The sequence below is a fragment of the Ammodytes marinus genome (genome assembly GCF_949987685.1).
Source record: "Ammodytes marinus genome assembly, chromosome: 23".
NCBI classification, from domain to species: domain Eukaryota; kingdom Metazoa; phylum Chordata; class Actinopteri; order Uranoscopiformes; family Ammodytidae; genus Ammodytes; species Ammodytes marinus.
This window is the reverse complement of record NC_137227.1, coordinates 12,862,971-12,878,026: the sequence shown is the minus strand read 5'-3', so window position 1 is coordinate 12,878,026 and position 15,056 is coordinate 12,862,971. Positions and strand designations below refer to the sequence as shown.

The window sequence follows — 15,056 nt, the reverse complement described above, 5'->3', positions numbered from 1 at the left end:
CAGAACAGTTTGCTAAAGAAATGTTAAAAAGATCTGTTAAGCTGAAGGAAAGTAAAGATCCACTGTTGGTTAGTTAAGCTGCTAATGAGCTCATTCCACATTCCAACTACTTTAAACACTGCCCGGCCCCCAAAAAAAGTCACCACCTGGATTGTACTAAGCGAATAGGCAAGAGCCCTCCATCGGTCAAAAACTGCAGTGATTAATATGTTTCAGTTAGCAACAAGTTGCCCCAACATGCAGTGAATAACAACCATGTCGACATATGCTGGGGTTTTGGAAATTATGTAACTCTATTATAGAGGAGTGAAATGACCTGTATAAAACAAAGAAAACTACTAAGGAGAAGATGAAACTACTAAAATCGTGTTAAGAAATGTCCAATGCGTTATTAAAACCGGGATAGATAGTGGTGAACCATCATCTTTGAGGAAGAAATATGGTCGGAAAAAAATCTTTAATGATCATGAAGGGAGAACATTTAAAATAAATACAATTATTTGGTGGAATCAAAATTTAAAATATCGACAGTAGAACTCCTGGCTATGTTTAATAGTGAAAGTAAGAGCATTTCCACACACACAATGCGTAGAAAACATAAGGGATATGGACTATGCAGATTTGTAGCCTTAAGAAAACCACTTATCAGTAGGGCTTATCAGGATAAAATGCTTCTATTTGCCAGGGAGCATACAGATTCAGGATTCAAGAAGATTCAAGAATTCTTTATTGTTATTGTGAGTTTTGCACACAACAACATTTCTGCTGTGGGCTCCAGTTTAGATTACACACTAAAAACAACAAGATATCAAAATATACATAATTAAATACTGTATGCAAATATTATGCACATGCATATGTATTCACACACACACGCACACCATCTGTCCACGTCCGCTTGCTCGCTCTCTCACATACATACACCCATACCTATACAGATAGACCAGATTGACCCTGTTCCAGAATGATGGGTGCATCAGGGTAAGAAGAGAGGGTGATGAAGTGATGCTCCTATCATGCCTAGTCCCTACTGTAAAAGACTGATTGGCATTTTACAATAGCATATGGGGTATTGCTTCAGTTGGTCAGGTCTAGGTTCTATGCAACCTTATGTGCCAAAAGCTAAAGATGGTCCAACAGGATATTTGTGTGTGACTTTTTTTTTGTCCGGGCAGTGAATATAGAAGATAAAAAAAAGAGTAATGAAATAGCATTGACAACACAATGGTATGGCATACAGGACACTGGAGTTTTTTCATGTTTGCATACCTGAGCACGGAGAACACCCTGGCCATCTTGCCAATGGCACGGATCTTGTTACGGATGACCTCCTTACGGGCAGAGGCTGTGGCACCTGGAGGGGTTAGAGTTTGGACACAGTCATGCAAACTGTGACTCATGCGTACTAAACTACTTCCAGTGGAAGTGTAATCTAGACTGCATGTTCTGAGTGCTTGTGTCAATCTCTAAATGCCTCCTTTCTTTTAAAAGGTGGAGTCAGCAAATCAGGAGACTGTTACTTTTTTTCAAAATCAGTGAAAATCTCCACACGATCCGCTTACTGTCGATACTGTGTGCACTGAAAAAATTATTATAGTGTTAATACGCAGCCTAAGCTCTCTATACGGGCATGTTGCTAGCTAGGGTGGGCCCCCTTTGATTACATTGATTGATTGCTGAGCCTAGGCTGTGTATTTACACCAGATTTTTGTTCAGCACACACACAGTGCACAGGTAGCGGATTGTGACGAGATATTCACTGATTCTGACAAAAAGTGATTTTGACAACAAGCTTTCTCCCGAATCGCTTACTCCACCTTTAGGTCAGAAAATTCTTTAAATGTGCTGTGACAGTAAACAAGTCTTTTGGACCATTAGTTTTTTATCCAGAAGTGCTTTAAACCAACACAATACACACACAATGTGGTTATTGAAGCCTGAAGATCAGATCATAGTTGGAATACAACCCACACATCACAACAACTGAGTATTTCTCAGCATTCAGTGCATTCATGCGGCCCTCTTCTTTAAGTTTTACTATCTATGTGTTTTAGTTTGTCATAGAAACTTTTTTAACTTTGCTATAAAAATAAAAAATCCACTTGACTTGACACTGTATTGTACAACAAGTAGTCTTCAATTGAAGTCCCTTCAACTCCCACACACTTTTTATTTGCGCCAGGTAGCACTTAAACATTCAAACCCTTGTTACATCAACTGTACACGGCCTGGTCCTTGTCCAAAATTGTCTTTTGAGCACGTTCAATGAGCACTCTATATGTGAATATTTTACCCCTGTGCTATGTTATGGTTATCTCCAACAGGATTTTTTTCCAGGACTGGAAAATAAAACTTTGTGTAAAGAGACCCTTTTGCGGAATAACAGTTTTCAAGGTCCCTGGGGAACCAGCTTGGAAAATGCATGTATGAAGGATGGAAATGAAACTGATATATGTGTTGAAAGGCAGGGTAAAAGGAAACAAGCTGACAGTCTGATGTCTTATTCAAGACTTCTGTACTCCTCCTTGGTTGAATTATGACTAGTAGCACTGCTTTTTCTAATGCGTGACCTTGCTGGAAATCGTTTCGCTGTTCACGCGTCAGGTGTCACTGTAACATTACTGCCACATCTTTGTGGAAAAAACAATCACAATGAGATCAATAGAGGGACTCGGTAGTAGTGTTAGAAAAGGTGCTTTAAACAGTGACGTTAGCTGACAAGACTTCTTACATGCAGAGAGCAAGCACTGGGCAAAACCTCTATCTACCTCCGCACACACCGTTTTGGCTAACATTTGTACCTTTTTTGGGGGTATATATTAGCTGTCCTTCTCATGAAACATCCCCAGAAGAGAAGAGAAAAGAGAAAAGGGACAGAGTGATCAGTGGATGGCTGTAGAATGAAAAGAGGAGGCGGACGGCGAAATAGAGTGGTGAGAATGCAACAACAAGGTGTAAAATGAAAAGTGACGGCTTGAACACAAAAAACTCTGGAAAACATAGAAAAGAGAAGTTAGATGAGGTAAAACCAAGGTCGTTGAGACAACATCACAGCATGAAACGAGAGAGAGAGAGAGAGAGAGAGAGAGAGAGAGAGAGAGAGAGAGAGAGAGAGAGAGAGAGAGAGAGAGAGAGAGAGAGAGAGAGAGAGAGAGGATGGAGAAGAAATATGTGAAAAAGTAGTAAGGTTTAAGTTATCAACATAATGGCTTCTGGAAACAACAGAAGATTATAGAGGCAAGAGAAAAAAGATCATGTGAGAAAGAAGAAAGAGAAAACCATCCAAATGTCAACACAGAGAAAATGAACTGAATGTCTGAGAACAGAAATGGCTGCGCAACTGAAAAAGAAACGAGCTAAAGAGGAAACAGAGAAGTGAAGGTGAGGGGAAGGAAATTAAAAAATTAAAAAGTGGATCAATCTAATGAGTTGGTGGAAAATGATTTGATATTTAAAAGGTAACATATTGTGCTAATTTGTAGGTTGAATATCGTAATTTTGGGGTTTTACTAAAAACCGTTTTCATGGTGTAGTGTCCAAGAAACCCTTTATATTTCTCCCAGTACCATTGCTGAATCTTCTCTTTTCAGCCTCTGTCTGATACGCTCAGTTTTACTGTATATCCCCTGGTTATTCATTGGACAATAATCAGAACTTTATTTCTCTGGCATTTATGTTTTTTATACGTTTTAGACATGCGATTTACACATAGTCAAACTGTGTGCATCAGTTAACACTAAGAGAGAGAAGGATGAGAAGGAGGAGGAGGAAGAGGAGGGTGGGGGCCGGGGGTGCTGGTGAGATCATTTCCTGTTTGGCAGTAAGGGGTGGGGCAGGCTGAGGGGAAACTGGTCATCTCATTGTAGATAAGCTGTGACCCGGGATCAAACAGATGACTGCAACTTACCATTTTTATATGAGGGTAAAACGCACAAATACTGTGTGACTATCGGTGCTGTTTGCAAGAGGACGTGTGGACAACTAGTGCAACAAAACACCTCCAACAATTACATTTACAGCATTTCAACAATTATTTGGATTTGAACCGTGTCATGTGACAACAGTATCCTTACTGTCACTCTGTTGAGGTACTTGTTGAATAATCTTTTGAAGACATTGACTAGACTTAAACTGAATGTTCTGAAAGTAGGGCATGGCAGCCACGGTATGTGCAAACACACAAGGAATGTGTGTGTGTGTTGTGATTTTCAACGTGTGTGCCTGATCCTCCTCTAAGCAGACTTGGACTCCCTCTAGTGGAACGATGGCAAACTGCAGCAAGAAGTTAGGGTGTGGTGTTTTCTTTGGCTTACCGTCCAGCTCCTCGTCGGTTGTCAGCTCATCGTTGGAGCAGATGCTCAATACGTTCACTAGCATCTCAGTCACTGTGATGAAGGAAAAAAAAGTAAGAGAAACATATATTTGACAACATGGCACTCATTCTTTTAACACCGCATCATGACTAATCTTTTATATATTTTATATATCTTTTATTCATGTGTATATCTAACTAGTGTCTGGAGAGGGCACCCCCACCCCTTCACACAAACCCAGCCAGCAGTGTCAAGCACTGACCTTGCAACATTGCTATAGAAATGGCCCCTGAGCGGAAGGGTCACACCCAAAGTGGACTTCCTGCGTCAGTCATAGTTATGTGTGAGTAAGTGATGCAGATGTGTCATAGACGTGACAGTGGCGTAAACACACACTGACCTCTTAAAAACCCAACGCCTGGAACAAACTTCAAGGTGGTAAAGAGTATACAAACCATGCATTCATATTAAGCACTCCTTTAACTTTCTGAAATGTTCTTATTGCTGATTCCCAGTACACATACCTGTTTTACTAGCACATTGAACTAACTTGAGCAGTCTGTGCTTATTCATTATGTTTCTTTATTTATATTTCTTGAATGTGTGCCATTTTATTTACAGAGTCAGGAGACAAAATGTTATTTACAACTCAATGGTGTCATAAAAACCTTTAGTAAAAGTGCCTGTTCTCTGTGTTCCCTTTTCATGTACATAATATCAAAGGCAAACTAAGACTACAGAATATGCGGGCGCACCTTTCTCCCCGACGAAGGGCAGGGACCAGGTGAAAACGTCCATGAAGTTGGGCAGCCAGTAAGGGTGAGGTGAGCAGTTGAACTGTCGGATGTTCATCACGTTGTTCTCGTACTTCAGCACTGCCGCTGGGGAGGATAAGATGAGGAAATGGTTATTAAAATATGTCCAATAGTATTGCTTTTGCTCTGGTTCCTGGACACACACACCCAATGAATAATGCTCACAAAAACCATCCTTATATTTCTATAATGTGTCTGTCAGTATCCACACCTCCCATGTGCAGTGACCCTGAGCGAGATACTACCCAATTTCCATTACTTTATTGTGCAGCAAGTCACTCAGCATCACTGATTTGAGGTATGACCTTGTGTCACAACGAAATGATATCTAGCTGTTTGAAAATTATGCACGACTCTCGTATGTCTATATAAGAATAAATGTTGAAAAAATTTAAGTTTTCTCAGATAGTACATAGCAGTCTCAGACTCCACCACTACTTAAAGGCTCAAATGACTCAGCATTATAGTACCAGGAAACAAGGATGGTGGTTTGAGAATATGTCCATCTGAGTAGCTAACAGGACACATATTAAATGTAATATCCAAAGAAAGCTTAGTGGGATGGTTATGGATATACAATTCTCCATAAAAATCAATGATCACGTGTTTTTTTCTGTAGCTGGTTTGTGAAGCCTTTCTAAGAGAGGCTGAGGGAATTCTTCTTATGAGTATTGAATAAATAGAGCAATGCCACAATAATAAAGACACAAGGCCAGTTTCACAGACATGGATTAAGCCAAGTCCTGGACTAAATGGATTTTGAATGGAGATTGTCCATTGAATGTACAATTTAGTCGAGGTAGGACTTGGCTTAATCCATGTCTGTGAAACTGGCCCTTAAAGTTTTAATGTGGAAAGTTACGGGGTGATTTTGTTGTTTACCTTTCTTGGTAAATGATTCATTAACTGTAGGTGCTGTGCAGAGCTGAGACCAAAATCATCAATTGAGCTCAATTTGGCCCCAAAAAAAAGAAAAAAGAAAAATGAGAAAAGTGGCCAGAACGCTGTCATCAACACCAAGCTTTAAGTGCAGCTTGGAAGTGAATCAAGATTTGGTCAGATGCTGTCAGCGGATGACAGTGAATAAAAGGATCCGTTAAAAAAACTACCAACACAGAGACATTTGAAAGGTGATGAATTCACATCAGCGTCAGTCAATCTCTCCCTCTGATAGAGGCACCAATACATGCTAATGAATATGCAGAAATTCAAACTGAGCTGTGTAAATCTAGCCTAGCAAACTACACAAGCGTCAAAATGAAGGCATTGAGGGTTTTTGATACCTCCGTTTGCTCTGCGTATTGATTACCCCCCCACCCCCCCAGTCAAACATGTCCGCCAACACAGAAACACATGGCTCAGCGTTTGGTCTCGTATGGGGCAGAGCACTTTAATTACTTAACAGAAAAAAAAAATCAATTTCTGGTGAGGACTGAGGGAGGGAGGGAGTAGCCAGAGATAGCAAGCAGAGGAAATGATAGGCAATGCTCATACTGGCAATGCAAACTGGATAATTTTTCAAAATGCCAAAAAACTATCCTAAACGAATAATAATTTCAAGAATGATTCTGGTTTCCGAAACGAGTTGGTTGTTCCTTTATAAGACTATTGTGCATGAACTGCTTCCATATCTGTGTTTTCTACTGGCTCCTAGAACCAACAGCATTGCAACCATTTGACATCTCAATGGGAACATTCCTGGTTAAATAGAGGTTGTTGAAAATGTTTTAAAGAAACAGTTGGACACTGAGAGATTTAGATGAGCACGTTAGATGAGAAGATCTGTGTGTGTGTGTGTGTGTGTGTGTGTGTGTGTGTGTGTGTGTGTGTGTGTGTGTGTGTGTGTGTGTGTGTTTTAGCAGTGACTTCCTGGAATCTCCTCTGGTTGCCCGGGCCTTCTCACAATGAAAACGAAACTCCAGGAAATCCATGAACTAGGCTGGCACATAATCATACCCTTTAAATGATTCAAGCGGTTATATTAATCATGTCACAGTGTGGAGACTGCAGTGGGTGTGGTTAGGACTGGTGTAACGGTGTGGAAAGGGGGAAGCAGAATACCAGTAGCAAAACAACTGAGCTATGTTTTTGGTTGATTAAATTCAAGCCCGGTCAGTCTTTTTATAGTTCATAAAGCATTTTTGCAACAAATTTCAACCCTCAAGATGTAGATTGTAAAGATAAATTCAGAATCTAGAATTTCATATCACAGATGCTGCCTGTGTACCACTGACATATAAGCCAGCTCCAAAACACTGACCACTGCTTGCCCCATGCTACCTCACCTATGATTAAGGCACAGTGTGAACGTGGGGGCTGAGAGAAAAACATGAGCACCGCCAAATATATATATATAAATATACCCCTGCTATGTATATATAGAGAGCCCAGCCTCTCTGCTCTACATGAGGCTATCGTCTGCTGGCCTAGAAAGCGGACACCGCCAGTGCTGGGTCGACGTGGGGTGACTTTCCTCTCTCGGGTCCGGAATAGCAAGTCATCAAACCTGGCATCCCAGGCAGCCTGCAACCCCTCGGTAGCAATGCAAATGGGGTCAGAACACACCCTGCTTTGGCTGTGGGGGTTTGCCTCAGTGTGTGTATATGAGGAATCAATGAGGTGTGGTAATGCATTATAGTGCTGTAAGTATGCAATCCAAGTGGTCCCTTAGGTATAGAAAAAAAACATTACATTCCACTCACTGGCATCACCTCAAATGAACACACTCCATCCCCCAAACTAAAAAGGGAAAAAGGGATAGTCGTCCATAAACTATATAATTAATGTGGCGTTATTACCTTTTTCAGCACAACACTAGGAGCCAGTTGTAGGCATTGTATTACTCTTGACACACTCCGCTCAGACTGGGGGCTGCTGTGGGTGTTAATGTGTGTGCGTGGGCGTGCATGAAAGCTGTCGCACGCGTGGGCAGGCGTTGCATAAACATCACACACTGCATAAACATGGCGGAGGCACTTGATTGAATGCAGCCATGGAAGCCCCCAGAGGGAAACAGAAAAAGGCAAGAGTGGGGGAGAAGGTCAGCTCCCCTGCCGCTCGCTCCTTCAAGTCGGATTCCCTTTTAAAGGAACAGAGAACGCAACGACAACCTCCCCCCGTGCAACACACAAAGCAACATGTGCAGTGGAGCTCTGGGTGCTAGAAGTTCAAGGCCCCCCCCTCCTTTTTCTTTCCTCTGGATTTTGAATTAAATGTGCAAATGAGGGCACTTTGATTCCATTATCATCAGGACACGCAATACTATTTTGCAATTGCCTGATCGTATGCAAAGTTCTTTTTCTGGTACAGCGGGAGGGCACTCCAGCTGAGAGTTGTGTGTTCAGCTTAGAGTCTTGACAGCGCCTGACAGCCACTAGAGGTCTCTGCTGCTCCGGCAGTGGTTAGCAGGGTAGCTGAGGCCAAAGCCTTGCTGCCACGGTAACACAGATACTTCTGAGGCGACGCCCAGCTCATTGATTATTCATAAGGGAGTTGCCTTGAGCCGGTTTCCCCGGTAACGAGGAGGGCTAAATCTGCTCTGAGATCAGGGGGAGATTCCCACTGACCTGGCCCCTGCGCTTACACTGCTGACTGCATATCTGTCTCTAAGGCCCCCTGGATCAAGTTGCCCTGGATTAGTATTCCATGCCAACCGTTTAGACCATTTGGTCCAGTCCAATTCAGGGCTCTACCTCCAATATGTCAGACATGTGCACGGTACATTTGAACAATGCATGAATGGTTTCCAATTCATTTGAAGTTAATACATTAGGGAGATTATTTGTTGTAGAGCAGAAAACTACGACGTCAATCATTAATGTCGGCCATGGTCACACAAGGATAAGGTTGGGACAAAATAACTTTGCATGCATGACAAATGACAAAAGGTACTTTTCTGATTTATAATAAAAAACATTTTGAAGTCAAGGTCCACTTATTTTCTCTTTCTGGGGCTTTCAAACACATACCACAGTATTCCTCACTGGATAAAAGGTGTTTTCGGTTTTGCTTTCAAACATATTAGGAAATATGGAGAGGATTTTTTTTCTCCAATTTCAACCATTATCATAGTTTGGAAAAAAAAAACATCTCAATTCAAGATCCACTTATAGCTTTTTCCTGAGCTTTCATCCACATCTCATGGTCTTTTCTGACAGAGTTTGCTCAGTTGTCATGGATATAGATCAATATGAAGCACATATTTTATTTCTAAACTCAAGACTAGGATGAGAAAGATATTCTAAATCAATAAGAAGAAAAGGAATCAAAACAAATAAAATGCCAACGCTCTCACCAGTGACCCTTTACTGAGTACATAATATACCGTAATGAGGTTTAGAACCCCAGTTGGTTTTGGAAAATGTCCTGCTCGACATTACATTGTTACATTTTTTCCTTGTTTGATGCCGCACGAAAAGTTTGGAAAGCGAAGCGTGTGTTGACAGGAATGTGAAGGGAAGCCCAGTATAATGACCGGAGGGAGAACAGATGGGGTGGGCATCTGCAGCCAGGGAGACTCTCTTCCTCGCTGGCACTCGTGACAACGACGGTGGGGAAAAATGAATTCCCTGCTGCGCTGCCGTCATCAATGCTGCTTCTGCCCTGGTCTCCCTATCCCCGCTATTTATTCCAGTGGTGGGGGCCAGGAGCCAATCAAATCACTCCATTTCCTTCCCATCTCCCACTACCAACCAATCAGCACATGACCGCAGGCAGGAAAACCCTTTCCCGTTTGACCTATGGGTGAACCAGAGTGATGTACTGACCCCATTTTTTTCTTGGCAAAAACACATTACTCTTTTTTTTTTTAAACTTAATTGTGTTTCCACTCTCATCTGTCCATTCTAGTTTCCAGCACATCATCACACAGTTGCGAGACATTCTTCTGGTTATATAAGGTTTAACAGGTGCTGATGGATCTAACCCAAGCCGATCTTTCACTGTCTCGGGGGCTGAAATAAAAAAGATCAGCGTCAACAGTGCTGGCAACGCCTGCTGTCGTTTCGCTTTTATTCCGTCCAAGTGCCATAACCATTAGGATTTAGCTGTTGGCTATGGGGGACCAGTCAATAATGATGCAGCAGAAAACATTCCATTAATACAAAACCGCAAGCAATCTCCAAAGTGTATAACTGCCAACTACGCCCCCGCCACTACTCCACTCTCCATCTCCCCTCTCTCCTCCACTGCAGTCACGCCAGGACCTCGAACTGGTGCAACCTGCTAAATCACAGCTGGCTGTGTTTTCATTTAAAGGTGGAGTCAGCCATTTTGGAAGACGCTTGTTGTCAAAGTCACTTCTTTGTCAAAATCAGGGAATCAGGGAATCAGGGAATATTTCCTCAGGATCCACTACCTGTCTGTACTGCGTGTGAAAAAAAAATCCAGTGTTAATACACAGCTTAGGCTCTGTAAGCGGGTATGTTGCTTACTACGGTGGGCCCCCTTTGTTTACATACCGTTTGTTTATAATCCAGTTTACAGAGCCAAGGCTGTGTATTATCACCAGATCTTTTTTCAGCGCACACAGACGCGGATCGTGAGGAGATATTCACAGATTTTGACAAATAGTGATTTTGACAAAAAAAGTTTCTCCAGAATTGCTGACTCCACCTTTAATGCAGCTTCCCCCTCTTAAGCTCAGGGGGGGTGCAGGGGGTCAGGGCTGTTGATGGACAGCTGGACAGCGCCTGAAGCTTACTGCAAAGCCAACAGTTTAACTTGAAGAAAATACAAAATAAAATAAGGAGGGATGGGTGTGCAAACTCAAGCCGAATCTTTAGAGAATGGTATCCCGAGCATCATTCATGTGTTGCTTATCCTGACTCAGCAAAAACAACAGTATCCTCCGCCTACACCCCCTCCTCACGTGGAGACGTCCCATTGGTTCATCTGGCCAACTCCCAACACTGTATTGATGGGACCTGCAGATGCCTCCCCCTTTCCCCCCTTTAAGATTTATGTGCCCATTCGATTGGCCATCAATCACAGGACATGCCCAGTGGAGCTCCTAGCTCCGGCAAGAAGCTATAAGAGCAGACCAATTCATTACAGAAGGCTTTGGTTCTACCGGTGAACGCCACCCACATGACTGATTAGAAGAGCATCAACGGGACTGATGCCTTTGTATTGGTAGACTCACTGTGCCTGCCCCATGGAATTGTGTTAACTGTTGGACGGAAACATACATCAAGCACAATCAGGTTAAATGATTGATAAATTGAATTGGTAACCACATTATTACATAAACACAACCTGTGAAGAGATTTTATATTACATTGCTAGGGAAATGCTCTCCTTCTTAAATACACATCTTTTTGAGGCAGACATTGAGTGATGAGAGAAATAGAGGACATGTAGTCCTGTGAGGTAAGATGTATCTGTGCGTCTAAATTAAGTCTACAATAAATATTTCAAAAAAGCTTTTTTTTCTTTCTTTCCTATAGCCATTCTTGCTCAGAGAGAGAGAGAGAGAGAGAGAGAGAGAGAGAGAGAGAGAGAGAGAGAGAGAGAGAGAAGAGATTTTATCAACTAAAGGTCAGCCAGCCCAGGTTACAGACCAAATCCTTTAACATACTAGTGCTTTATATTGAGATCGAGAGGTGCAAATGATTTGCTAAAACTGAAAACAAAATGTGCATGACATTATCATCATCACTGTTTGTATTGTGTTGTGTTGACTGTGAGTCCTATGAAGATTAGTTGGCATGGAACAAATGGTGTCCTAATAATAAACAACAAACCAGAAAGGCAATATGCCATACTGGTTCTTGACTGTCCTTTTATTGTGTGGCGGAGGAGGAGGCATGGAGATAACTCATGTGGGGAAAAGAGTAAACAAATGCAACCTAATCTCAGATCAAGAAAAAACACATCTGCAAATGGGCCATAAAGAAAACACACACAAAAAAGACAGTGACAGCCCTCGCTCCCTAGTGCAATAAACTCACACTAGTGACAGCAGCACTGCAGTACAGAGCCCTGTTATGGCATTTCATCACGAGAGGAATTGCAAAACAGCGTGCAGCACCGGCAACCATCACTCTTTCCTTCCCATTTCCATTTCCTGTGGTTTTTTGCCCACCGCCTGGCCGTCCCCATCCCAACATGCCCCCACAGCCCAGGCAGATACTGGCTGTTCTCTGAAGGGGGAAAAGTGCTGACTCACAGCACAAAGGCCAGCCTATGTTGCTGCGTGGGCACAGTAGCTCCGCATAGGGCATCACCAGGTGCCAAGTCAACCGGCACCAGGCCATTCCATTTTACACCATCTATATCGCTGAAACTGGCCAGACCAAGATCATTATCCGAGAGAATTTAACAATACCGTCAACAAAATGATTATTTTATTATATGTTCTTATGCAATAGCAATTGCTGCCGGAGCGTGGTGTCAATCTTATTTTAAAGGACCTTTTAATGCTCCATTAAGTAATATTCTTGATATCAATACTAAAAGATAGGTTTGGTGTAGTGTAATGTAAAAAGCTTTTTACTAAAGGTTGTACCATCAATCCCACTCAGATTCAACAGCTGTGTATATTTAAGTCACTTTCATCATTTTTTAATTATTTATCTTGTTTTTTTGCAGTCATTTTGGAGTTCCCAAAGCATGCCATTAAAGTTTGCACATGCATTTTATAGACCAAAATCAATTATGTGGCAACTCATTAATATAACACTGTTTATTAATTATAATAATTAACATTGTAAGCCACCATAGACTCTTAATTGTATATTCCTTGTCCTTACCTTTGTTGTTGTAGACATCTAGGTAGTTGGGTGCTGAGAAGATGGTGATAAGGGATGGGAAGCCAGTGGTCTGACTCTTTCTGTACATGCGATATCTAGTCAAATGTCCAAAGGAGAGGTATGAATTAGACTAGTAAACACTACAACATTTTCAGTCATGGATTAATCATTGGTACGGCCCTCGGGATATGATTAGCAATGACACTTTAAATAGCCTCTTGTTTTCACTATGGCTGTGAAACTAAGCCCCAGGGAGAGTAAATCCCTGTGTTACAGGTGAAATATACCCCCTAGTAGTCATCCCATTAGTCGGTGCTGTGGTTCACTGGTTTGGATACTTAAAATGGAATAAAGCAAAAGGTAAACAAAGCACGGGCTCAGGTGATGTATTTGCTCCACCACACCTTGCAGCAACAATTTACAGAAAGGTACCAACTGCAAAGCAAACCTAGACCATACTCGTTAACATTATTACATGTGTGGTCTTACAGCTTGGGGCAGCAACCTCATTGGGGGGTGTCCCATGTGACCAAGCTGTGGGAGTGCAACAGTAAACAACTAGTGCATCCAACCGCCTTCACCTCACTGAGAGCACAATCAGCTTGACAGATCCACATTAAAAAAGAAAACTTTTTTCAAAAGAGCTTTCGAGTGCCTTTGTTAGAAATCCAGAACGCACCGTTAGTTCCCGATGAATTATAGAGGAGTTGGGTGGTCGTGCTACGTTTCTGAATGTAAAGTAAATAACACTAAGTGACAAAATTTCAACCTCAACTTTTTAAAGCCTTTGGAAACCTCGTCTAAAAAAGAAAAAAAATATCAATATATGATATCAAAGCTGGATGTCTCAATATCAATCTGATTGACAATAAATATTATTAAAAAAAAAACAGATCTAGACCGTTTGACAGGACTGTGTGGACGTGTAGCGAGAACTGCCGTGATTGGTTCCAAATACTTATTTTGTAATGAGAACCAGAGCATAGCCTACCTCATATTAATCGAATTCTGAAAAGTATATCAATCTTAAATCACAATATCTTTCATTATAAATCAATAAATATGCCTTTTTTCAGATGCTTACTATCATGCAACTAACTCCCCAAATTACATAGTTAGAAGGACTTTGTGGATTTGGGTTAAAAGGGGTTTTAAACAGTAGTTCAATAAGATCTACATGTATATTATCGTTGTCACATCGCATACTGTGCTCCAACTGCTCATGCTGGATTAATTTCCGTTTCTTGGATTAACGCGATTCTTTTTTTTTTTTAAACTTCTTTTTATTGAGTTTTTACATTATAAAAACAATTACAAAATCAACATTGAAATATATCGATATCTCCCCCCCTCCCCTCCCCTCTTGATGTACAATTAAATGCATATGAATAACAATAGTAATAGGTGTAATAGCACAGGAATATATAATATAATATATAATACTTTTGTTATATATATATATATATATATATACACATATTACAGTAAGTCGGTACTAAGATACAGTTAAAAAAAAAAAAAAAAAAAAAAAAAAACACTCTTTCTGACAAGGGATACACACTCAAGGCACTACTCTATACATTACGAATCCACCCAGTCTGTAATGTGGGTAATGTTGTCAAAATACAAGAGAAAAGGCATCCATACTCTTTCAAATTTATTTGCAGCTCCCCTCAATGTGAACTTGATGGATTAACGCGATTCTGCTCAAAGTTCAGACTGCAGTGAACCTGCGCTCCAGACACGCAGGGCACCGAGGGAAGGCTCTATATTGAATAGCCCAGTCTGAGTCACTCTGCCGTGTGACAGTGTGTTGGGAGGAAGACCAATATGCCACAGCACTCACTCACCCAGCATCCTGCGCTTCATGGGCCCGGATGATAGATAATAAGTTATTGTGTTGTAGAAAGTCACAGACTGCAGGGTAGCTGTGGAATAAAAGAGACAAACATTTGGTTTAGTCATACAATCAAGAAAAAAAAAACCTTCACCAGAAAAAACAATCAATAGAAATAACTAAATAAGTCATGGGTAATATTGATTCATGTGCTCGGATCTCAGGCTTAATTTGTTATAAAGCCAACACTGGCTCATTAAGAGGGTGTATTGCTTTGAAAGGGTGGCTTTCATATCAGTTTTAACTTTGCCGAAAATTCAAAACTGGCTTTTGAATGTCT

The 15,056-nt window shown here is 41.3% G+C and overlaps 1 protein-coding gene across 1 annotated transcript in view; it reads right to left on the bottom strand.

Annotated features, from left to right (window-relative positions):
• LOC307269179 (protein phosphatase 3 catalytic subunit alpha) overlaps window positions 1-15,056 on the bottom strand; it is a 68,079-nt gene that overhangs the window by 9,136 nt on the left and 43,887 nt on the right. Inside the window, exons 7-11 of the mRNA XM_080052029.1 lie at window positions 14,730-14,807; window positions 12,880-12,974; window positions 5,069-5,194; window positions 4,314-4,385; window positions 1,270-1,354 (exon numbers count right to left, since the gene is read on the bottom strand). Coding sequence (XP_079908155.1) covers window positions 1,270-1,354; window positions 4,314-4,385; window positions 5,069-5,194; window positions 12,880-12,974; window positions 14,730-14,807 — 456 coding nt within the window. The remainder of the gene's footprint in view (window positions 1-1,269; window positions 1,355-4,313; window positions 4,386-5,068; window positions 5,195-12,879; window positions 12,975-14,729; window positions 14,808-15,056) is intronic.